The sequence below is a fragment of the Symphalangus syndactylus genome, chromosome 15 (assembly GCF_028878055.3).
Source record: "Symphalangus syndactylus isolate Jambi chromosome 15, NHGRI_mSymSyn1-v2.1_pri, whole genome shotgun sequence".
Taxonomy (NCBI): domain Eukaryota; kingdom Metazoa; phylum Chordata; class Mammalia; order Primates; family Hylobatidae; genus Symphalangus; species Symphalangus syndactylus.
In genome coordinates this window covers 89468620-89494393 of record NC_072437.2, presented here as the reverse complement: position 1 = coordinate 89494393, position 25774 = coordinate 89468620, and the positions used below count along the sequence as shown (strand labels likewise).

The 25774-nt window shown below is 40.0% G+C and overlaps 1 protein-coding gene across 24 annotated transcripts in view; it reads right to left on the bottom strand.

Moving 5' to 3' along the window:
- The window catches only part of WDFY2 (WD repeat and FYVE domain containing 2), a 314795-nt gene that overhangs the window by 30187 nt on the left and 258834 nt on the right, over positions 1-25774 (bottom strand). For 22 of the 24 annotated variants that reach the window (XR_010116081.1, XR_008651395.2, XR_010116070.1 and 19 more), the window contains 2 exons: positions 17520-17670; positions 9111-9223 (listed from right to left, as the gene is read on the bottom strand). The exons of the other annotated variants lie outside the window; for them this stretch is intronic. Coding sequence is in view for 8 of the 22 variants with exons in the window: in XM_063619259.1 (XP_063475329.1) it covers positions 9111-9223; positions 17520-17670 (264 nt within the window). In the remaining 14 variants the exon portion in view is untranslated. The remainder of the gene's footprint in view (positions 1-9110; positions 9224-17519; positions 17671-25774) is intronic. 24 annotated transcript variants of the gene reach the window in all.

Genomic DNA, 25774 nt, shown 5'->3' with positions numbered 1-25774 from the left:
CACTGCACTCCAGCCTGGGCAACAGAGTGAGACTCCGTGTCAAAACAAAACAAAACAAAAAAACACTGCACCATGAGGAGCCAGCTCTCTGCCTTCTTTGTTGGTGACTATGGGATGAGGATGGTTTATGGGGATAGAAGAGAAAGTTTGGATATGGTATTATAAGTGTACAGGCTCTGGAACCAGAATCTAGTCTTAAATCCCAGCCCTATCTTTATTAGGTATAGGACCTTGGGCAAGTTACTTAATGCTTCTGTGCCTCAGAAGTCTCATCTGTAAAACAGGGATGATAATAGTACCTAACCCACAGTATTGTTGAGATTAAATGGGTTAATATATATAAACACACAGAACAGTGCCTAGCACATGCGAAGCACCACTCAACAAATGTCAGCTACGATTACAGTATAGGAAACCTCATCTATACAATCTCTGTGACAGTGTCCTTTGTTGAGTTAGCCTTAAGGCAGTGACCAGCTTATTCTATGCTATCCCAGCCATCATGAGATCAATTAAGGTCTTAAAAACAAGACCAATCTCTAGCTTTGTCACACTGTATCAGGCCAGAAGGGGTCAGGGCTAGGAAGGGGAGTTCTTGGTAACACAGAGAGTTAGGAAGGGAAATAGATAATCTGGTTAAAGCAAGTCAGGGTATATTCATAAGACCCTCCCAGGGCCCAGAGTGGAAGAGATAGAAGGAAAAGCTGCAAGACAAGAAAAAGTTTAGGATGGTGTAGGGAGTAAATACTCTGGGGTCCCATGCCTGCTCTACGTAAATGTCCTAACAATGAGGTCATTTGAAAGTTGGCCTATAAATGATAAATCACAGCATTCATTTCAAATCAGTTCAACAAGCATGTATTGAGCCTCTTCTATGTGGAGGAACTGTGCTAGGCTCAGCAGATACAATGAAATAAGACTTAGATTCTACCTACCAAAAATGTACAATGATAAGATGATGGATTACTTTTGAGAACAAGAAGAGCATGCACGTTATGTTTGGTCAAGCCATTCTCTTACGGGATATGTGACTGCTTCCCCTGTCTGGAATGCCTGTCCTGCCTTTTATCACCCAAGTAACTTTTTCTGCCTCCAGGAAGCCTTCCCAACACCTTCAATCCAGGTGAAGTTCCAGTCTCTGTGCATATCTCTATTGTTACACAGACCCCACTATATTGAACTTGGTTGGATTATAAGTCTGTCCCCACAGCAGACTTTGGGTTATGTATCTTTCTATTCCAGCACAGCACACAGTGACTGGTATGCAGCAGGTGCTCAGTAAATGTTTACTCAACTGATCTGTTGCATTGAGTGGCAGAGAGAAACAGGAGGACAATAAGCAAGAGGCATCCAGGACAGCCTGGGATGGGGGCTGGTGGGAAGGCTGTGCAAGACACCAGGATCAGAGATGCAGTGGGGAGAGCTGCTGATGGAAACGGCCTCTCCATTCCGAGGGAATTTTTCCTGCACCTCTCTGCACACAGGGCTTCCTGATGAACTGTATAGTTCTTTCTCCTAACACTTCTGGCAGCAGAGGAAGTCAACCACCTTCAGCTACCCTGCATTCCAGGCAGTGCAGACACACATCTCATACCCCAACCCACACTGGGGGCAGAGCTTCAATGCTTGTGGTTTCAATGCTTGTGGTTTTCCAGTGTTTCTATTTTAAATGACAAAAAGCATTTCTTCCATTTCATTTGACTTCATTTCAAGTTAATCCATCTTTCTGGTCCCTTTCAGTGTTTCATTTTAAGCTTCTCCCTTCCTTTGACCTCCCTAATATGACCTACAGAATAATTTTTAAAATAAAAATGGTTTAATTCTTAAAAATAAAGTTTTCCAACAACGATAGAATGGATTAAGAAAATGTGGCACATATACACCATGGAATACTATGCAGCCATAAAAAATGATGAGTTCATGTCCTTTGTAGGGACATGGATGAAACTGGAAAACATCATTCTCAGTAAACTATCGCAAGGACAAAAAACCAAACACCGCATGTTCTCACTCATAGGTGGGAATTGAACAATGAGAACTCATGGACACAGGAAGGGGAACATCACACTCCGGGGACTGTTGTGGGGTGGGGGGAGGGGGGAGGTACAGCATTAGGAGATATACAGCAAACCAACACGGCACATGGATACATATGTAACAAACCTGCACGTTGTGCAGATATACCCTAAAACCTAAAGTATAATAATAAAATTTAAAAAAATAAATAAAGTTTTCTAGTTATTCTTTAGTGGGCACAGGTCTTCTATTAAGGATGATGAAAAAGTTCTGGAAATGGACAGTGGCGATGTCTGTACAACACTGTGAATGTACTTTATGTCATTGACTTGTGCATTACTTGTACACTTAGAAGGTTGAAACAGTAAAGTTCAGGTTACACGTATTTTATCAAAGTAAAAAACTGCCAAAATATTTTTTAAATAAAAGTTTTCATAATTATACAATGTATACTATTATATACTCAGAAATATAACTGTTAGTGCTTGGCTAATATCTCCCACGTATGTATCTTATTTCAACTATTTTTAGATTTTTCTCAACTTTTAAGTATAAATTTTTCTAAAATGAACATTTTTACACATACAACTTTGTTCACGTTTCCAATTAGTTAGAAGAGAATCCCAAACGTAGAAATGAATCAGAGAGTATAAAGATTTTTAGAAATTTAATATATATTACCAAAATGCTTAGGGAACAATTTTTTTTGACACTTTTACCACATACCTTGCAAAAGTGAATGACCACGTGGAGTGTTACAAAATCAGGGTTGGAAACTGCTGGGTCTGTCTTTCCCAGAGTGTGATCTGGTAACTCAGCAGAGGGAGTGTCACAACACACCCTCAAGGGTAGTATGTGCAGGCCAACACGAGGCTAAAGGAGACTAAGAGCCTGTTGAATAAAATATCTGACCTTTTGATTGTTGCATTTTGCTCTAGAGTGAAGTGACAAGGGTTTTTGTCAAGCTAAATGCCCTCCATCTCTAGACTATACCTTCTTCCTGAGATCCATAACTCTTCACCCAGCTGTCTCTTTGCTGCCACCCCAGGGAAGGGTTCAGTTCAAGCACAGTGCTATTCTCTCCCAGACTTGCTCTCCCAGCAGTACTCCAGGTTTCAGGAAATGCCATCCCCAGCCAATACATGCTCCAGACAGAAGCCTTGGGAGTCACTGCTACCCCAGGCAGTTACCAAATGCTGCTGACCCCTGTTCTCCAAACAGATCTTAAATCTCCTCCACTTGTCTCCACACACACTGCTGTCCCCCAGTCCAAACAAAGTCAGCTTTCCGAGGGACTCCAGCAGTAGCCTCCTAAACAGTTTCCCTCCATCCATTCTGTTCCCAGTCAATCTACCACCTACTGCTGCCACAGTAGCTTATTAAAATGCAAACCATGTCACTACTCTGTTTAAACTTCATCACTGGTTTCCCACCAACCTGAGAATAATGCCTGAAGCTCCTACCACTACTTGTAAGGTCACTTGCCTTTGTGTGGTTGCTAACATTTTCCCACTCTAGGCTGCTGTTCTGCAGGTCTGGAATGTTCCCACCACCTACGTAACTCCTTTTTCTCCTTAAGGTGCTATTTAAACACCACTTCTGGCTGAGCACAGTGGCTCACGCCTGTAATCCCAGCACTTTGGGAGGCTGAGGTGGGCGGATCACCTGAAGTCAGGAGTTTAAGACCAGCCTGACCAACATAGTGAAACCCCATCTTTACTAAAAATAAAAAAACTTTGATGGGTGTGGTGGCATGCACCTGTAATCCCAGCTACTCAGGAGGCTGAGGCAGGAGAATTGCTTGAGCCCAAGAGATGGAGGTTGCAGTGAGCTGAGATTGTGCCACTACACTCCAGCCTGGGTGACAGAGTGAGACTCTGTCTCAAAACAAAAACAAAAACACACTTATTTGGGAAGTCTCCCTTTAATTATCTGCAAGAGGAGTGGACCTTTTATTATTTGCTTCCAAAGAAGCCTCTGTGCACATCAGGGCTCCGCGGCACCTGCTACTCATAGTGTTTGGATGAATTCTCTGTAACTACTGGTCTAATGCATGCATTCCATGCTGGCTGGAAGATGGATAAGGGCAAAGATTATGCTTGTTTTATTCACCCACATTTCCTGGCACCATCATATATAGAGAGAGCGGATGACTGACTATGGATGACAATTCACATCTCTTGACCTGCACTTTATATAAACTGGATCTGTGTGAGTCTCCACTGTAAACAAAAATTGAAGTTCTAAATTATATGAACTTGCATCTTTACACTGAACTGTGACTTTCTTAGTTTGTTTAGTTATTCTTGTTATAGTTACACTGTTCCCTTCAGTGAGTCCCCTAACAGCTCATGAACAAGTCTGTATTTAATTATTCAGTAATTAGTATGCTTTGGCAGATTTACATTCAAGCCCTCCTGTTTCAAATATGTTCATGCTAATAAAATAATTTATTAGAAATAAAAAAGACTGTACTAACATTATTAATTTCCAATGGTCAAAATATGATTTTTGGCCAGGTGCGGTGGCTCATGCCTGTAATCCCAACACTTTGGGAGGCTGAGGTAGGTAGATCACTTGAAGTCAGGAGTTTGAGACCAGCCTGGCCAACATGGTAAAACCCTGCCTCTACTAAAGATACAAAAATTAGCCGGCCATGGTGGCGGGCACCTGTGGCCCCAGCTACTCGGGAGGCTGAGGCAGGAGAATTGCTTGAACCTGGGAGATGGAGGTTGGAGTGAGCCAAGATCATGCCACTGCACTCCAGCCTGGACGACAGAGCGAGATTCTGTCTCAAAAAAAAAAAAAAAAAAAAAATTCTCCTCTGTTCAAGTTACTTTTTGACTTTTTCATAGAAATACATTCTACTTTCTGCAGAAATAGCAAAGAACTATGATATCTGGCATTTAGCTCCAGAAAGAAAACCAGTAGAGGGAGCATAAGAACATAAAACTGGTTTCCTAAATCCCTAGGGATTAGAAAAATGTTATGCTTTGGCCTCTGGGCATGACTACTAGGTCGATTCCCTCATTAACCCACATTTTTGTACGACCTTCTGTACTGTAAGAGAGAATGATGGGGTGAAGGGCTACGACTCTGGACACATACTGAAGACCTGTCTGCTTCTGAGTTTGGATCTGGAGTGATGGGACCTCCAAAGCTGCCCTTTAATGGAAATGGATTAACTTTAGGGTGTTCATTTTGTCCTTACAAAAATCTCTTGTGCAGAACTGAGACTTGCTGTGTTTGGGACCTCCCATGGCCCAGAACGAGCCTACTACTTAGGAAGAGCTCAACAATATGTCTAAATCACCATGGACTCTCTTAAAGGTCCTCACTCTAGCTTTACAGGAATGAGTTGTGTTGTAGCCACATTAGTGATGGGCAGATACTACTGTTTAGGAACAATAATAAGGTAACCATCTGACCTGCTACATTTGCCTTCCTGTTAGTTAGTGACCTTCCTGGGCCATTTCCTGTTTTTCTCAAATATATTTCTTGATAAAAATAAAGTGAAAATGCTTTAAACTCTTTAGGAAAGATAAGACACAATGCCAAGGTCATATTTCATATCAGAACAAGCCTGCAAAACATGGGACCTTTGAACCACATGTGGCTGACAAGAGTGCTTAGAAGCCGCTACTGTCCCTTTTCTGACCTGGAGTCAACAATACAAAACTCACAGGGCTCCTATCAGCCACCATACAGTGAGTGGGTGAGTGCCTGATTACTTTAGAGTCAAGAAGTCAGGCTGAAAGCCACCTCTGCCTAAAGCAAACCTGGGAACCATCAGGTCCATCACCAGGCCTGTGGAATGCACCTCTGAATCCTACCTTGAATCCATCCACTCCTTGTTTTCCCACTGTCACAGTCCCATCTCAAGGGACAGTTCCCTACAAGCTTTCCAATTCCACTCTCTACTGCCAGACAACCTTTTAAAATCCAATCAGGTTACCTTCTTTGCTTCAAACTCTTTAATGGTCTCTCAGCGACATCGGGATAATGCCCAGCATGGTCTCAGTGATGGGAAGTGACTCTTGCCTTCTGGCTGCCCCTCCACCCTGACCTCCCCTCTCCCTCCCTCATACCCAGTGTTCCCGCTGAAAAAGAGTGACTGGCAGTTCTCAAGAGCCCTGCTCTCGCACATCTCCTTGCCTTGAACACGCTGGTTTTCTCTGCCTGAGATGCTCTTCTCAGTTGTTTTCTATGAACTCAATACTTACACATCCCCAAAGATCTGAGGTCAGGCAGACTCCCGAGGAGGCTGTCACTAACTGCCTCCACTTCCTTGGAGTGGGCGGCCCTTCTGTGTTCCCAGAAACGCAAGGTGCTTGCTCCCCACCAGCCCTTGCCATGATGCACTAGAACTGTGCTTTAGCTTTTGTCTCTCTCACTGGGTTGTGAAGAACTTGAGGACAATGACAATTTTACTCTGGGACTGGGAGGAATGGCTGAGATGGCAAGGGACAGCACAGAGCATAAAGAGAAGGGGATCCAGGGAAGATCCTGCGAAACCACAGAACACAGTGGAGCCTGAGAAAGCCAGCAGCATCATAGAAGAAAAGCCAAAGGAAGGCCGTTACAGCCAGAAGGAATGGCCACAATGTAAAATGCTGCTGAAAAGTTAAGTACGACGAGGTTTACAACGTGTCCCAGCAGGCCACTGGTCACCTCGGGGACAGCAGTTTCAGTGGCGTAATAACGACAAACCAGATTGCAGGGAGTTGGAAGGCAAATTGGAAGTGAAAAATATGAAGCAGCTGGGAAAATTATATTCTTTTAAGAAACACGGTTGTTTGCTACAACTTGGATGAACCTTGAGGACATTATGCTGAGTGAAATAAGCCAGTCACAAAAGGACAAATACTGCATGATTCCACTCCTATGAGTCACCTAGACTAGTCAAATTCATAGAAACAGAAAGCAGAGTAACAGTTTCCAGGGATTGGGGGGTCGGGAGGGAGAATGGGGAGTTAATGTCCAAGGGAACAGAGTTTCAGTTTCACAAGATGGAAAAGGTTCTGTGATGGATGGTGATGATTGCACAACAGTGTGAATGTAGTTAATGTCATTGAACGGCACATTTAAAAATGGTTAAAATGGTAAATTTTATGTTTTATACATTTTACCACAATTTTTTTAAAAAGAAGCATTGCTATTGAGAATAAGAAGGAACTTGCTGTAAGACACGGGATTGAGAGGGTGTTGTTTTTCTACTAGAGGCAAAAAACATAAGCATGTTAATAAATTGAGAAGAATGAGTTAGTCAAAAGAGAGATCAAGGCAATCCATTTTGGTGTGGAGACCCTGCGAATAGCCTGGGGCCAGAGGAAAGTAGCTCTCCTGCACTGAGAAGAATGGGCTGGAGGAAGGCAGCTCTCCTGCACTGAGAAGAGAAGTGGGGAGAGAAAAAGTTTGTTTGTTGGGATGGGGGGGATATACAGTGGGCAAGAAATATGTGTGGTTTTTTTGTTTTTTTTTTTTAAAGCTTCTATCTGATAGCTTTTGAAGGAAGAGGCAAGGAATGAGATGGCGACGGGGGCTTGGGAAAGATGGTGAAGGTCTCTGTTTAGGGGCCTGGGAGAAGGAGTGAACTGAGGACAGGGAGAGGGATTATTAGGCAACTTCATGAGTCTGCACAGGAAATCGTGAGTGTGCAATGGTAATAATGGTCTAAGCCTCAAGGCAGCGTGACTACTGTAGACCCAGCAGCTGGCTGCACAAGAAGAAAAGGTGGAGAGTTAGTCTGAATCAGACAGGCTTGCCAAAAAGACAGAATATTTACATTCACAGAACTGAGAACGCTGGGAAGGCGTGGGTGAAGCGACGCACCACTGGGAGGAAAGGTGATGCAGGGGATGAGACGCTGGGAAAATGGAGGGACCGCGGGCTGGAATGCGCCACAAGGGGAAAGAGTAAGTGGAATGAAGAAAGGTATAGGGAATTGGAGGATGAGGAGGCTGAAGTCTGCAGTGACGCACAGAAGTTTAAGACTTCTGAGGTGGGACAGTTCTGGGTCCCCCCAAGAACCCCAGGCCCAGTCTTGGCCAAAGTGTAGGTGAGGGTGTAAGTGGCTAAAAAAGAAATTCAGTCAGGGAAGACCAGGGTCCTATCCACAGGGGATATTTCCATGTGTTCTTCCTCCCAAAGGCATAAATAATAAAGATGATCTTTTATGAATCTTCTTCCTTGGATTCAATTTTGTCCTTACTATATGTTTCTTATTCTAGCATTCCAATTTTTCCCTTTAGGAAGCCCCTTATGATCCAGGTACTATCCAGCTTTACATCCTCTTTCCCTTACTTTTTTTCTTATACGACATCTAAACTCAGTATTCTCCTGTTTTACACAAAATCATGGGTAGAAAATGGAAAAGCCCTTTAAGAACCATGAAAACTGGCGATGATTCATTTTCTAGGATCGATATGTTCTAGAGTCAATAGTACATGTTAAAACTACTAGTAAAAAATTAATCATTATCATCTATCAAGTCTTTCAAAGGCTAAGCATGAATATTTTATTTTACCTTGCTTAAATGACCCTGAGCAGAGCAATAACATAAAGGGGACCTTAGGTTTTAATCTGAAAAGGATGTGAAAGAAGGAAAGTTGGAGAGGAACTTGACCTTTTTCACAAAGTCTAGCTATTCATGAAGAGTATATCTGTCTTTTCATTTGACTTGGAAGTGGGAATCTTTCTTGTACACCATCTTCTAACTCCAGGAAGGGCAAGGTCAGACCGAGGCAGCTGCCTTTTTGGCCTTCTGGGGTTTGAGCCGTCCAAGGCCACATGGTCTCAAACAATGCCTCATTAATGTATGCCAACACTGGCTTTCTCTGGTGCAATATGACAGAGAACCAAATTATCAACATTTTCAAAATAGATTGGTTTCTCTTTTGTTTGGATTATACAGAAAAATGTTTGACGTTATATCTTACTGAACCATTTTGAAATCAGTTAAGCATATCATGTGTATCTTTGCACAAGCATGGATTGTACTTTGCCACTTTCAAAACATATCTGAACATCAGGAGATGCAGCAGGCGATATCTCCCTGTGCTATCAGCACATGACGATTTTACTGTTAATCCTACCTGTGTGTCCTCTGAATGTTGTGACCAGGGTGCAGTTTTCTTGCTCCAGTTTGAGGATTGTTACTTGGCCTGAGTGGTCACCAATAAACACATGCCGGGTTTCAACATCAAATCTATCATGTAAGCATTAAGGATTGTTTCTCAAAATTAAATGGGGAATTTACAATGAAAAAACAGGGCATAAATGTAATAAGAAATATGCAAATCCCATCTGAGGAAAATGTGAAGACAGTGCTGAAAGACACAAAAGTGAACTTAACCAAATGAAGGACATACTGTATTATTGGACAGTAAGACTTAAAACTTAAAGATGTCACTTCTTGCTCCTAAATTAATAAAATAAATCTATATATTTAAAAAATATCAACACACATTTTCTATAGCCAGAAGTGTTCATATGGAAAAATAAATAAGCAAAAAGAGCCAAGAATACTCTGAAAATAAGAACAATATGGTATGTGATAAGGAGGTGAGCCCTACCAGATATTTAAAAATGTTATAAAGTTTCTTTAATTAAAAGTGTAGTATTGGTGCATAAATAGACTAACAGAACAGAACACAAAGTCGAGAAATAGACCCAAAAGCACATTGAAATTTAGTAAATGTCTGATGAAGGTAGCTTTTCCAATGAATAAGGAAAAGATGAATTTAAAAAAATGATGTTGGCACAAACTGGATAGCCATTTGGAAAAAGAAAATAGAATCTGTATTTCACAATGTATACCGGGACAGATTCCAAATGAATTAGGGATCTAAATGTAGAAAATGAAAACATAAGCTTTAGATAGGAAAGTTTCTTTGTAACCTTGGAGTGGGAAAAGCTATGACTCAAAAACACAACAAATATTATGAGCAAAGCCAAAAGATAAACTGGAAAAAAATATCTGCAACTTATGTCACAAAGGGCCCAAATCTCTAATATAAAAAGAGCAATCAAGAAGAAAAGGATCCCAAACCTAATAGAAAAATGGGCAAAATTTGAATGGAACTATTAATAGATAGTTCAAGAAGAAATCAAAATGGTGCTGTGCAAAAAGAGTTAATACAGCAGCTCTGACTGTGATCCTCTGAAAGTCTGCTTAGAAAGTTGGCATAGTGTCTGGGAATTTGGATTTTGGGAAGGTTCCCACCATTAACTGATAAGAGTGGCTCACTGTGCCTTAACTGTTCAAACAATGTGGCTTACACTGAATACCTGCTTTCCTTCTGGGAGTCTGGAATTTTGGAATGTCCCAGGTAGATCTGCCTACATGACCAGTAAAAGCCCTAGGCATGGAGTCTCTAACAAGCTTCTCTGGTTGACAAAGCCTAGCAACCCTATTTCTAAAGATCCACCCAGAGACACACAGGCAAAAATACAAAATGACACATGCCCAAGGCTAGTCACTCCATGTTATTTTAATAGCTAAATTTTGAAAATAACCCCAACGTCTATCAATAGGGGACTTACTAAATTAACTATGCTACATCCACACAATAGAATATTATGCAGCTGGGGTAAAAATGGAGATCTTTATACACAGACACCAGGATATATTATCAAGTGTGTGTGGAGGGGGCAGCCAAGGCATATGAGTTTATAAGCTATACTACCTTTGTGTAAGAAACAGAGAGAAATACAAATGTGTATGTATGTGTGTGCATGTGCATGTATGCACTCATATTTAGAAAGGGAAGCACTAGAAGGATTAAGATCTAACCAAAGTGGCAAGGTGAGGGGACAGTGATGGCAGTGAGACTTCTCCCTTGTCATAGTTCCTATTTTAGAATTTTGTAATATCTTTACATATTAAAAGGTACAAAAATTTGTGGCCAGGCACAGTGGCTCATGCCTGTAATTCCAGCACTTTGGGAGGCCAAGGAGGGAGGATCACTTGAGCCTGGGCAACAAAGTGAGACCTCATCTCTACAGAAACTAAAATAATTAGTTGGGCATGGTGGCACATGCCTGTGGTTCCAGCTACATGGGAGGCTGACACAGGAGGATTGCTTGAGTCCAGGAAATTGAAGCTGCAGTGAGCCACGTTGAAGCCGCTGCACTCCAGCCTGGGTGACACAGTGAGACCGTCTCTTAAAAATATATATACATATACATACACATATATATCTCAAATTATTTTTTAAAAAATCCCCCAAATTGAAAACAAAGTAAAATGAATGAACCTAACTATCAAATTGGTGACATAATCACACAATTAGAACGATTTCGAGTGCCTTTAAAACACAACATTTTCAACGTTTCAATGTCTCACTTTGTTGCCCAGGCTGGTCTCAAACTCCTAGGCTCAAGTGATCCTTCCACCTTGGCCTCCCAAAATGCTGGGATTACAGGTGTCAGCCACCATGCCTGAGCAAAAATTTTATGTATTTTTAATATGTAAAAATATTATAGGATTCCAAAATGGGAACTATGACAAGGGGGAAGTCTCACCCCCATCACTGGTAGAATATATTCTAAGGACAAAGAGAGTTGCAAAGAAATCTAAAATCTCATTCAGTAGTCTTATTGTTATTTAGTATTGCTCATTATTTTGGAACCATTTAAATAAACCATAGGATAAAGCAAATGAGGAACTATGCCAATGTTTTAACAACCAAGATTTTCAGCCTAAGATAAAAGAATCAAGTACAAAAACCAAAAAGTAAAAATCCCGTAAAGTTAAAATTGAATAAGAAATATTATATGAACTTATGATTTATTCTCTTTTAAAAAATACAAACACATTTATATATACTTCTTAGCTATCTCTGAATATTGTTCCTCACTAAAAAAATGGCTGATTCCAGGACTGGGACAGGAAAAGTACAAGATGAACTTGAGACATGTTGAGTCAGAAGGCAAGGAAGCTACCGAAGGCTAAGTGGGCTTATTTCAGACACGGTGATAAGGGATGAACAGGTAGAGCACAGAGGCTATTTAGAGCAGTGAAACTATTCTATATGACGCTACAATGGTAGATACATGTCTTTATATACTTGTCCAAATCCATAGAATGTACAACACCAAGAGTGAACCCTAAACTATGGACTTCAGGTGATAGTGACGTGCCAATGTAGGTTCACTGATTGTAACAAGCGTAACACTCTGGTGGGGGATGCTGGTAATGGGGAGGCCATGCATGTGGAGGTCATGAGGTGCACAGGCAATCTCTATACTTTCTGCTCAATTTTGCTGTGAACCTAAAATTGCTCTAAAAAATAATCTTTAAAAAATAAAAATTGGGCTGGGTGTGGTGGCTCACAACTGTAATCCCAGCACTTTGGGAGGCCGAGGCAGGCAGATCATGAGGTCAGGAGTTCGAGACCAGCCTGGCCAACATAGTGAAACCCCGTCTCTACTAAAAGTACAAAAAATCAGCTGGGCGCGGTGGTCAGTGCCTGTAATTCCAGCTACTCAGGAGGCTGAGGCAGGAGAATCACTTGAATCCAGGAGGCAGAGGTTGCAGTGAGCTGAGATCGTGCCATTGCACTCCAGCCTGGACGACAAGAGTGAAACTCCATCTCGAAAAAATAAAAATAAAAAAAAAAATAAAAAAGACATTGGAGCCCATTTAATGGAGCTGTTACTGGCCAAAAATAGGATAATTTGAACATAAAATAAAAAGATGGCAGTTTATTGATATATACTGAACATATTATTATTTAAAAACAAACAACCAACCTAAGATTTCATAATAGTGCTCAAAAAGAAAAAAAAAAAAGATTTCTATTAAAGGTGACCAGGGCACCAAATCGGTACTCTGAAAATTAGGAACTAAAGAGCAGATATAAGAATTTATCTTGCTTTTCCTATAATAATTGTATTTCAGGGTAACCAAATAGCCCTAGTTAATGAGGCAGGGGAAGTTATCCTTTAGGATTCCAACAAATACATGAGAAAAATATTACAGGATTAGAAAATCACCATTTTGCAACCTTAACGAAAAATTGTTCAGGCAAAACTCAGCAATGGATGAAACCATTAAAAGGCTGGTATGGAGGACGGTGCTGAAGGGATCGGGCTGTCACCACCCGAACTGCCGATCAATCTCAGCATAACTGAAAGGGCGACAATCCAATGCCATGTGCCTTATAATGGGAAGCTCTATGAAGTACACTTGGTGAGAACCAAATGCTCTCACTAAAAGGCTGAATCTGAATGAAATCAAGATTATAGGGGCAGTTTTTCAGTTTACTGAAAATATGTGAGGAGGGTAGGTAAAGGAGCAAGTTAAATGACATCAATTTAGAATGTGGGACTGTGTGCAGGAGAACTGATTCAGTACCTTCAACAAGGCAGTGGCATTAAAAAAAAGTGAAGGGGGCACTGCTCTGGATGAAGAAAGATTTAGAAGATGTGACAACCACATGCAATGTGTGGATCTTGTCTAGATCCAATTTCAAACAAACCCACTGCACAAAAGCCATTTTCAAAATAAGCAGTGAAATCTGAAATTCAACAATATCAAGGAGATCAAAGAGTGATTGTTAATTTTTAGATGTAACAATAGCATTGGGATTACTGAAAAAGTAACCCATATATTTTCAATGAAGTATATAAGGATAAAATGATATAAGGTCTAGAATTTGCTTTAAAATACTCCAGCAAAAATTGAGAGAAAGCAAAAAGGGATAGAAGAATCAACAGTGGATGTGAATGACTGGCATTAAGTATGATAGGAAGAAACTGACATAATCTTAACAGCTTTTCAGAACTCTTTACCAGAACAGAAATAAATCTAAGAGATTACATTAGGTGGGAAACATTCCACTACACAGGGTGACATTGTGGAAATATCTCCGACATAAACAAAATCCTAAAATAGAGTATTTGAATTATTTTTGTGAAAACAGGAAAAATATTATCAAAACATGGGTCAAATAACAAGACACTGACAAATGACGCTGGATAAAGTATTCACAGATTTAAAGACTAACAAGTGAAGTGGGGAAGGAACACATTTCTATTTACTATCATCTACCTGCCATGGGGCCTTTGGGAAATAATCCCATTCTGATGTACCCAGTTGTGCAGAGGGCTGGCTGAAAAATTATAATCCCCCAATTCTAATCCTGGTTCTGCCGGCTAACAGTCACGTGACCTTGAGCAAGTCACGTACTCCCTGAGCCTTGGTTTCTACACTGTGAAAACAGAGAATTAGGTCTTTTGTTTTTACTTCACATTATTGTTTTGACAGTGAACAAAGTAATGTGTAGAAGCCTGAAAATCTAAGATATTTTCAGGGCCTGCAAATCTAAGATATTTTTTCTTTTTTCTTTTCCTTTTCTCTCCTTCTTATTATTGTCACTTTTGTTGTTCCTATTACAGGTCATTTATATTTGAAGCTTCAGATCTTCAGTCAAAACAATCAAAGAATTTGAAGTTATTCATAAATTGATAATTCAATTTATGAACCAGACTCTTTGTCTTCCTTTACTTTTCTACTTGAATTTTGGTTATTTTCATTGCATATTTACTTCTCCACTAAGACGACTGAAAGAAGAGGAATAAAGGCTGAATTCAATTTGATTTAGTCTGTCACTTGTTGCCTTGGCTGACTGTTTGAGGTGGAGATAGAAGAGAATGAGTTCATCTGTGGAGGTCTCTTATCAACCACTAGCTGTCTACTATGAAGATAAATAGGGTTAATGATATTATTCATAATATTTTATGTTGATTCATAAAATCTTCCTCCTCCCCTCATCACTAAAACAAACAAACAAACAACAAACAACGACGAAACCAAAACCCCTGTAAGTGTGGAGGGTGACAAAAAGAAGGAACAGAGAAGGGTGGGGGTGGGAGGGTCTCAGAAAGAAATGTTTTTAAAAGCTAAATTTAGATGTGAACCCTAATACTGTATGGCTTGCCTATTAACAATCTATCAGCCAGCTCCCAGAAAAAACTTCCAGCCTTAGAAAAGTCACGTGGTTCTTCGCTGAGACCCTCTGGCAAAAGCACAGAGCTGTCATGCCATCAGTGTTTAGCAACGGAAAAATACTCAAGAGTAAAGGTTGGAACTATGGCTCCAAAATCATAGTTGGCAAGGCAGAGCTGGCAGAGGTCAGGGAATCTTCTGGGAGGGCCTGTCTGTAGTATTGCAGCTCTCCACCACCTGAACAGTGAGGCTGGCTGGATGGAACTGAAACCAGAGGCTCTCACACACACAGGCTTCTGATACCCAATCATACGACTTTCTGCTTGGTAAACCACATGCTGTGGCAAAAGGGAATAGTCACAAAACGAGGATGACTCCTGGAGATGCCCGAAAGGAGGAGATGTGGTGGTTACAATCCTACATCAAAGACAACAGTCAGGGCAATTGGACATTGTCCGTTTGTTTTTTATTTTCAAATAGTTTAAAAAGTTAGCTTCCTGAGGGCAAGATCTGTATTTTTTTTTCCATACTCCTTGGGCTTGGCTAAGTGATACAGAAACCAGCATAAGACCAAATTATATTGATGCTATTAGTTCCTTCTTCAAGGAGCAATGCAGTACAATGGGAAAAAAACAGGAGTCCAAGGCAGAAGGCCTGGGTTCTTGTGAGGATTTTCCTACTTACTAGCTGGGTGGCCTCAGATAACACACAGGACTCTTTCTGGGCTTCAGCCAGCTCATTTGTAAAATGAGGGTAGTGTAGACTGAATTCTAAAAAAGTATTTAATTGACAAAGATTGTATATATTCAAAATGTTGAATGTGATGATGTGATATACATACACACTGTGTAATAATCATCATGGTCAAATTAATTAACACATCCATCACCACCCATAGTTACAGTGTGTGTGTTTGCGTGTGTGTGTGAAATAGAGAGAGAGAGAGAGAGATAGGGAAGACAGAATGATTATGTCTCCCCAAAATTCATATGTTAAAACCTAATTCCCAATGTGATGTTGTTTGTAGATGAATCCTCATGAATGGGATTAGTGCCCTTATAAAAAAAAAGGCCACAGAGAGCTCCTCTGCCCTTTCACCATGTGAGGACACAGTGAGATGTTGTCTATGAAGCAGGAAGCAAGCGCCCTCACCAGACACTGAATCTGCTGGTGCCTTGATCTTAGAATTCTCAGCCTCCAGAATTGTAAGCAATAAATTTCTGTTGTTTAAAGGACACCCAGTTTACAGTAATTTATTATAGCAGCCCGAATGGACGAAGACAGAGGGTTGGACTAGGTGTTCTCTAAGTGCTAACACTAAGTGCTTCCAGCTGTAACACTGTAAGAAGTCATTTATGGATTGGCAAGAGAGTTCATGTATTTCAACTTAAGTATTATGCTCATCTGAATTGGCTTTTAAAAAGTAAAGTTTGGAGTTTCTTTTATTAACAAGTAATACTACCCTCTCAAAGATGAGCTGATCCTGCCTGCCATTCCTTATCATCCTTGCCTTTGGTCTTCTTGCTACTTTTACAACTTTCCACAAGGGTCATTCTTAGTTTCTTCACCTTGCTCTTCCAGTGAGAAAAATAAGAGTGATATTAGCATATATATACACAAAAATATACCTTTGAATGCCGCACAGTTTCAAAGAAACAGCAATGTACTTTGTCAGATGTTGAGAATCACTGAATAGGCATTTTATAAATATGGAGATGAAATTAGAAAGCAGGACTTACTGTTTCTTCCTGCTTTCGCTGACAAGTGACCTGTTTCTATCTACTTCTCAATTTGTCAGAGGATAAAGAGACCATATGCTTTTTAAACTAAGAACCCAGGGTCCTTTACTCCCTACAATGGTACCTGCATCCACACATGCTACACACTAGTCAATACTGTGCTTGCCAGAGCCTAGTCGGCAGCTGTGAGCATTACCCAGCATCAGCAAGGATTCACCATGAGCATGAGGACCCTGGCGATTAGGGAGACAAAAATATCACTCTATATATCCTGAAAGTGTCTCATTCCTGGAACAAAGCTTTTAACATTACCATGTAGATACCAGCTCACCCACTCTGGTCCTGGCATGGTAGCCTCTCAATAACTATTTAAAACTGAACAGGATTCCTATGGTTCTTTTCCCAGGCACCAATGGGAATGTTCACAACTTTGGTATCTACATGTAAATTACTTCTGTACAAAGTGCAAAGATTACGTTTTGGTGATGATTTCATCTTCATGTACCATAATTATTTCTGACAGCTGAGGTTCATGAATCTGCACTGTGTTCTGTCTAGATGTCACACCTCGTGTTACAGTAGGCTTACAAATAGCTCAGCAGTCTATTATTTCAGGTCAAGTGACCGCACTTCACTCTACTTACATGGGGAACTCAATGATTTGTGCCTTAGGAAATTCTATGAGCATTGTAATCCACACTGGGCAACTGTCATTAACAAAACTTTCAAGCTGCACATAACCCAAAATTTCATGAATCAAAGAGGTCAACAGTTAAGTTCCCACTAAGACATTTTTGTCCAGCAAAGGATACTGCAGGCCTGAGGCCACAGCACTGGTCCGATAGCCTCCCAGGCGCTGCCCACTCTCAGAGCAGTGCCAGGCAAATTGCTTGTCCTGTCCTGTGCTCAGCACCCACTCCAGCTCCAGGACAAACAGGATCATCGTCACTCTGCTCTGATGCGCTGAAAACCAAGAGAAAAGAAAACAACCTATAAAGCATCCTAAGGAGGTTGGAAGAACATGGCCCACAGAGATGCACCATTCTCTTCTCCCCACCCCAGAATAAACTGAACAGCAGAATCATTTTAAGGACAAGGTAGAACAGTGGTTCTCGTCAGGGGTGGGGGTATTCCCCTTTAGACAGGCGTGTCTGAGTGTTTTTAGTGATTAAAAAAAAACTATCCATCTCTTCCCAATGTTCCCCCTCCTGCCCCACTTGTGCCAACCCAAGGGTTACTGCCACACATAGCTCCTGTTACCAAAGGGCCTGGGTCACCTCCCTCAGACACGCTAGGGCTACTGGACTGGAGAGAGCCACATCCAGTGTGACCACAAAACACATTAGAAGCAATGTTCATATAATATCACTACCGTCAGTTTATGTGCACTTACAAAAAAACTGGAGCATACTGTTAATCTTTTAATGAAGTCTGTCTTATAAAGCCATACAAAAGTTCTAGATGCGCACTTTCTTTCAGAAATTAAATGCATGGAAAGGAGGACAGAATTATTCCTAAGAACCATATAGAAGAAAGTGAAGTATCCCTTATGTCACAGTGTGTGTGTGTGTGTGTGTGTGTGTGTGTGTATGAATGATAATAAGAGCAAATTTCCTAGAGTTGTTAATAAACAAGAGCAATATGATCACAGTTATCACATCACACAATTCCAGAATTAGAAGAGGCTATTCATATCAGTTAACCCATCTCCCTATTTTACATATGGACAAAGTGAGGCACAATGAGGTGGAGTAGTTTGGCTGAGGTCTTACAGCTTCTCAGTTACCAAATGAAATCAGGTGGAAAGATTTTTGCCTTCTTATTTTATATTCCAGGCAGTAAAGTGGAGGGCATCTGCAGTCACTGAACACAGCTGACTGGAATGAACAAAGACTGACATCCTGCAACCTGGATCTCACCGGGCCCTGCTCCCAAGAGCTGGCAGTCTGATGGGGCATGAACACACTCATCATGACTGTGGTGAGGTCACAGAGAAGACACTGGTTTCACATTTTGATCATGAAAACAGTTAGACAGTATGGATGGACAAATGCAGCTCCGCTGACAATAATAATACCATCTGCCAATTTCTGAATGTCTAACAAGTGCGAGGCACTTAAATACATTCTCTAGCTTAATCATTGTAATGACCCTGCAAAGTGGATGATTTCATCATTTTACAACAAATACAACCTTAGCAAGATGGCCCTTTGGGATTGCTACCATACAATACAGTCAGAACCAGTGTGAACAGCCACAGGGCAGTCATTCAACAAATGCCTGATGCTTTAAGAGCTGGTATTTGAAGCTTGGAGAATCTAAGGGAATAGGGAAGCAGTGACACTGTGGTGTCTCTACAATACACATCTGCTTTCAGAGTACCAGTCACCATCAAGATCAAAACACAGGCTTTAACTAAAAGATGTGACTTCTTGGAGAAACTCGTGAAGATCTTTTTATGTCTCTATCATCAAATGCTCAATTCAAGTTCTATCAGTGATGGAATAAAAAGTGAACTCTCTTAATGAGTTCAAGTATACTCAAGTCTATTTCAAGCAGAAAGTGGCCCCTAACACCTCACCCCTCTTTTTACTGAGGGGGCCTTTAGACTTCTATCTATCATATTTGAGTCCAAGGGGATGACAGCAGCCCTAGATGATAAGGGGCTTTAGCCCTCTGAGCAGCCTTCCTGTGCCAGAGGAGGCAGAGGCTAAAAATGTTAAGTGGCTTGCTCAAAGCTACAAAACCAATGAATGACAAAGAATCAAAACCCTATTCTCCCTGATGTCAAAGTTGGTTCTCTCTCTCAGTGTCAGGCTACCTATGACTACCAGAAAACAAAAACAAAAGAACCCCAAAACTCAGATCACATACTTTTGTTTAAGGTGAAAAAGATTCTTTTATTGAAAAAAAATTTCAAAGATACATAACTTATCACTAAGCTTCAGAAACTCATAAGAAAAAACGTGGGTTTGATGTCTGGCTATACTTCTTTAACAGGAGTGGTGAGGGGGACATCTTTCTTGCCTTGATCCTGATCTTAGAGGGAAAGCATCTCTTTTCTCACCATTAAGGATGATGTTAGCTGCAGGGTTTCCGTAGATACTTCTTTATTGAAGAAGCTCCCCTCTAGTCCTGGTTTGCTGGGAATATTTTGTAATGAACTGAATTTTACCAAATGCTTTCCCACATTAATTAATATAATAATATGATTTCTCTTCTTTAACCTGTTGACGTAATGGATTACATTGATTTTTGAATGCTGAATCTGCTTTGCCTATCTGGAATAAATCCCACTAGGTCATGCTGTGTAATTCTTTTTAATATATGGTTGGGGTCAATTTGCTAGTTTTTTTTTTTTTTTCATGAGAGATATTGGTCTGCAGTTTTCTTTCTTGTAATGCCTTTGGTTTTGGGATCACTTGTTGATTTTTAAAATTTTGTATTGAGATAAAATTCACATAACACAAAATTCACCACTTTAAACATTTTAGAGTGTATAATTCACTGTTTTGTAGTTACTCACAATGTTGTGCATCATCCCTATTATCTATTTCCAGAACATTTCCATCATCCCAAAATGAAACTCTATATCCCCAACTCCCACTTCCCTCATCCTTGGAAAACACTAATCTATTATCTTTCTCTATGAATTATCTCCTATTCCTGACACTTCATATAAATGTAATCATACAATACGTGGCCTTTTGTGTGTGGCTTTTTTCTCTTAGTATAAGTTTCCAAGGTTCAACCATTTTGTAGCATGTACTTCATTCCTAAATGGCTAAATAACTCACTGTGTATATATATATACCACATTTTGTTTATCCACTCATCACTGATGGACATTGAAGTTATTTCCATTTTTTTGGCCATTATGAATAACGTTGTTATGAAGAGGTATGCATGAGTTTTTGTGTGAATACTGTCATGCTCCACATAACGATGCTTCAGTCAATGATGGAAACTGTGGCACCATACGATTATAATGGAGCTGAAAGGGCGTGGCTGTTCTAGCACAATGCATTACTCACCTGTCTGTGGTGATGCTGGTGAAAACAAACCTACTGTGCTGCCAGTCATATAAAACTATAGCACCTACAGTAATGTTACTTGATAATGATACTAAACGACCATGTTACTGGTTTATGTATTTACTATACTATACTTTTAAAATCAGTATTTTAGAGTGTACTCCTTCTATTTATATATATATTTTAAAATGTTAACTGTAAACTGTAAAACAGCCTCATGCAGGTCCTGCAGGAGGTATCCAGAAGAAGGCATTGTTATGATAGGAGGTGACAGCTCCATGGGTTAACGGCCCCTGAAGACCTTCCAGTGGGACAAGCTGTGGAGGTGGAAGACAGTGATATTGATGATCCTGACCCTAAGTAGGCCTAGGCTAATGCATGTGTTTGTGTCTTAGTTTTTAACAAAAATGTTTAAAAAGTAAAACAAAAATATTAAAAACTTAACCAAAAAACCTAGAGAATAAAGGTATGAAGAAAAAATATTTTGTACAGTTGTTTGTGTTTTAAGCTGTTATTACAAAAAAGCTGAAAAGTTGAAAAAATTAAAAAGTTTATAAAGTAAAAACAGAGTACACTAGGTTTATTATTGAAAAAATATTTTTAATAGCCTACAGTGTTTATGAAGTCTACAGTAGTGTACAGTAATGTCTAAGGCCTTCACGTTCACTCACTACTCACTCACTGACTCACCCAGAGCAATTTCCAGTTCTGCAAGCTCCATTCATGGTAAGTACCCTATCCAGGCATACCATAACATTTTTTAAATCTTTTGCAGCAAATTTTTACTGTACCTTTTCTATTTTTAGATATGATTACTGTAACAAATACCACTGTGCTACAACTGCCTACAGTATTCATAACAGTAACATACTGTACAGGTGTGCAAGCCTAGGGAGCAACAGGCTATACCCTCTAGCCCAGGCATGTAGTAAGCAATCCCATCTAGGTGTGTCAGTACACTCTCTCATGTTCACACAACACTGAAATCGCCTAGCAATGCATTTCCCAGAATGTGTCACTGTCATTAAGCAACACATGACTATATATGCTTTCAGTTCTCTTGGGTACATAACTAGGAGTAAAAATGCTGTGTCACAAGGTAACTTTATATTTAACTCTTTGAGGAACTGCCAAACTGTTTTTCAAAGTGGCTATACCATTTTACCTTCCCACCAACAGTGTTAAGAGGGTTCCAGGCCTGGGTGCGGTGGCTCACACCTGTAATCCCAACACTTTGGGAGGCTGAGGTGGGTGGATCACCTGAGGTCAGGAGTTCAAGACTAGCCTGGCCAACATGGTGAAACCCCATCTCTACTAAAAAATACAAAAATTAGCCGGGCATGGTGGCGAGCGCCTGTAATTCCAGCTACTTGGGAGGCTGAGGCAGGAGAATCACTTGAACCCGAGAGGCAGAGGTTGCGATGAGCCGAGATCACACCACTGCACTCCAGCCTTGGCAACAAGAACGAAACTCTGTATCAAACAAAACAAAACAAAACAAAAAAACAAAAACAAAAAGAGGGTTCCAATTTCTCCACATCCTTGTCAACACTGCTTTCTTTTTTTTGAAAGGAATTAACATTTATTGGACCATTAAACTATGTTTCAGATACTTCACTAAGTAATCCACATATATAATCTTTTAATTTTTTATTGTATTAAAATATACACATAACAAAACATTTACAACTGAAACCATTTTAAGTATACAGTTCTGTGGCATTAAGTACATTCACGCTGTTGTATAACCATCACCACCTTTCACTCTCTAGAACTTTCTCATCTTCCCAAACTGAAACTCTGTACCCACTAACTCGCCATTTCCCTCTCTCCTGGGCCTTGGCAATCACCATTCTCCTTTCTGTCTCTATGAATTTGATTGCAATAAGTATCTCATATATAAGGGGAATCCTTCAGTATTTCTCCTTTTTTTTTTTTGAGATGGAATCTTGCTCTGTTGCCCAGGCTGGAGTGCAGTGGTGCAATCTCAGCTCACTGCAACCTCCACCTCCCAGGTTCAAGCAATTCTCTTGCATCAGCCTCCCAAGTAGTTGGGATTATAGGCACACACCACCACGCCAGGCTAATTTTTGTATTTCAGTAGAGGCTGGTCTCGAACTCCTGGCCTCAGGTGATCCACCCGCCTTGGCCTCCTAAAGTGCTGGGATTACAGGCGTGAGCCACTACGCCTGGCCTTGTCCTTTTTTTGATTGGCTTATTTCACTTAGCATATGTCTTCAAGGTTCATTTCCATGTGTCAGAACTTCCTTCCCTTTTAAGGTTGAATAATATTCCACTGTATGTATACACCAAACTTATTTATTCATTCACGTGTTGATGGGCATTTAGGTTGTCTCCACCTTTGGGCTATTGTAAACAATGCTGCTATGAACATGGGTGTACATATATCTGCTTGAGCCTCTGCTTTCATTTCTTCTGGGCATATACTGCTAATTAAATTTTGAATGTTAATCCAACACTATTACTGAGATAAACTTCACTTGATCATGATGTATTATCTTTTTTACATACTGCTGGATTTCATCCACTGAAATTTTGTTTAGATTTTTTGTACCCATTATCATAAAGAATGATGGCCTATAGTTTTCTTTACTTGTATCATTTTGGTCTAGTTTTAACAAGAGGTAATGATCTAATAGAATGGGTTGGAAAGTCTTTCACTTCTGCAACTTCTGAAAGAGTCTGTGTAAAGCCTGCATTGCCTCTTCCTTGAATGTTTCATAAAATTCACCAATAAGGGCATGTGGGCCTAGAGCTTTATTTGTGGGAAGGTTTTAACTATACACTAAATTCAATTTCATTAGTAGGTACAGAACTATTAGGATTATCTATGTCTTTTTTAGTAATCTTTCACAATTTGCATCTTTCAAAGATTTTTAAAATTTCAGTTTTCAAATTTATTAGTATAAAGTTATTCACAATATTACATATTATCCTTTAAATATACCTAGACTGTAGTAATGTCACTTCACTCATTCCTAATATTGATAATTTGCATTTTCTCTTTTTTTTCCCTGTTAACTCTGACTAAAGATTTATCAATTTTATTGAGCTTATCAAAAAACTAGCTTCTGGATTTCACTGATTTTTCTCTATTTTCTGTTTTCTATTTCATGAACTTCTACTGATCTCTCCTTTCTTCTGCTTAGGAGACTCTTCTTTCTCTGGTATTCTAAGGTGGAAGTCAAAGTCACTGTGATGAGTCCCTTCTTGTTTTCTAATATAGATGTTTCGTTCTGTAAATTTCTCCTTAAATACTTCAATGGCATCATACCATAAATTCTGGTATATTGTGTTTTCATTTTTTTTATTATTATACTTTAAGTTCTAGCATACATGTGCACAATGTGCAGGTTTGTTACATATGTATACTTGTGCCATGTTGGTGTGCTGCACCCATTAACTCGTCATTTACATTATTTCTCCTAATGTTATCCCTCTCCCCTCCCCCCACACCACAACAGGCCCTGGTGTGTGATGTTCCTCAACCTGTGTCCACGTGTTCTCATTGTTCAATTCCCACCTATGAGTTAGAATATACAGTGCTTGGTTTTCTGTCCTTGCAATAGTTTGCTCAGAATGATGGTTTCCGGCTTCATCCATGTCCCTACAAAGGACATGAACTCATCCTTTTTTACGGCTGCATAGTATTCCATGGTGTATATGTGCCACATTTTCTTAATCCAGTCTATCACTGACGGACATTTGGGTTGGTTCCAAATCTTTGCTATTTGCTATTGTGAATAGTGCCGCAATAAACATACATGTACATGTGTCTTTATAGCAGCATGATTTATAATCCTTTGGCTATATAACCAGTAATGGGATGGCTGTGTCAAATGGTATTTCTAGTTCTAGATCCTTGAGGAATCGCCACACTGTCTTCCACAATGGTTGAACTAGTTTACAGTCCCACCAACAGTGTACAAGTGTTCCTATTTCTCCACATCCTCTCCAGCACCTGTTGTTTCCTGACTTTTTAATGACTGCCATTCTAACTGGTGTGAGATGGTATCTTATTGTGGTTTTGATTTGCATTTCTCTGATGACCAGTGATGATGAGCATTTTTTCATGTGTCCATTGGCTGCATAAATGTCTTCTTTTGAGAAGTGTCTGTTCATATCCTTCTCCCACTTTTTCATGGGGTTGTTTGATTTTTTTCTGGTAAATTTAAGTTCTTCGTAGATTCTGGGTATTAGCCCTTTGTCAGATGGGTAGATTATAAAAATTTTCTCCCATTCTGTAGGTTGCCTGTTCACTCTGATGGTAGTTTCTTTTGCTGTACAGAAGCTCCTTAGTTTAATTAGATCCCGTTTGTCAATTTTGGCTTTTGTTGCCATTGCCTTTGGTGTTTTAGACATGAAGTCCTTGTCCATGCCTATGTCCTGAATGGTATTGCCTAGGTTTTCTTCTAGGGTTTTTATGGTTTTAGGTCTAACATTTAAGTCTTTAATCCATCTTGAATTAATTTTTGTATAAGGCGTAAAGAACGGATCCAGTTTCAGTTTTCTACATATGGCTAGCCAGTTTTCCCAGCACCATAAATAGGGAATCCTTTCCCCATTTCTTGTTTTTGTCAGGTTTGTCAAAGATCAGATGGTTGTAGATGTGTGGTATTATTTCTGAGGGCTCTATTCTATTCCATTGGTCTACATCTCTGTTTTGGTACCAGTACTACGCTGTTTTGGGTACTGTAGCCTTGTAGTATAGTTTGAAGTCAGATAGCGTGATGCCTCCAGCTTTGTTCTTTTGGCTTAGGATTGTCTTGGCAATGCGGGCTCTTTTTTGGTTCCATATGAACTTTAAAGTAGTTTTTTCCAATTCTGTGAAGAAAGTCATTGGTAGCTTGATGGAGATGGCACTGAACCTATAAATTACCTTGGGCAGTATGGCCATTTTCACGATATTGATTCTTCCTATCCATGAGCATGGAATGTTTTTCCATTTGCTTGTGTCCTCTTTTATTTCAATTGAGCAGTGGTTTGTAGTCCTCCTTGAAGAGGTCCTTCAC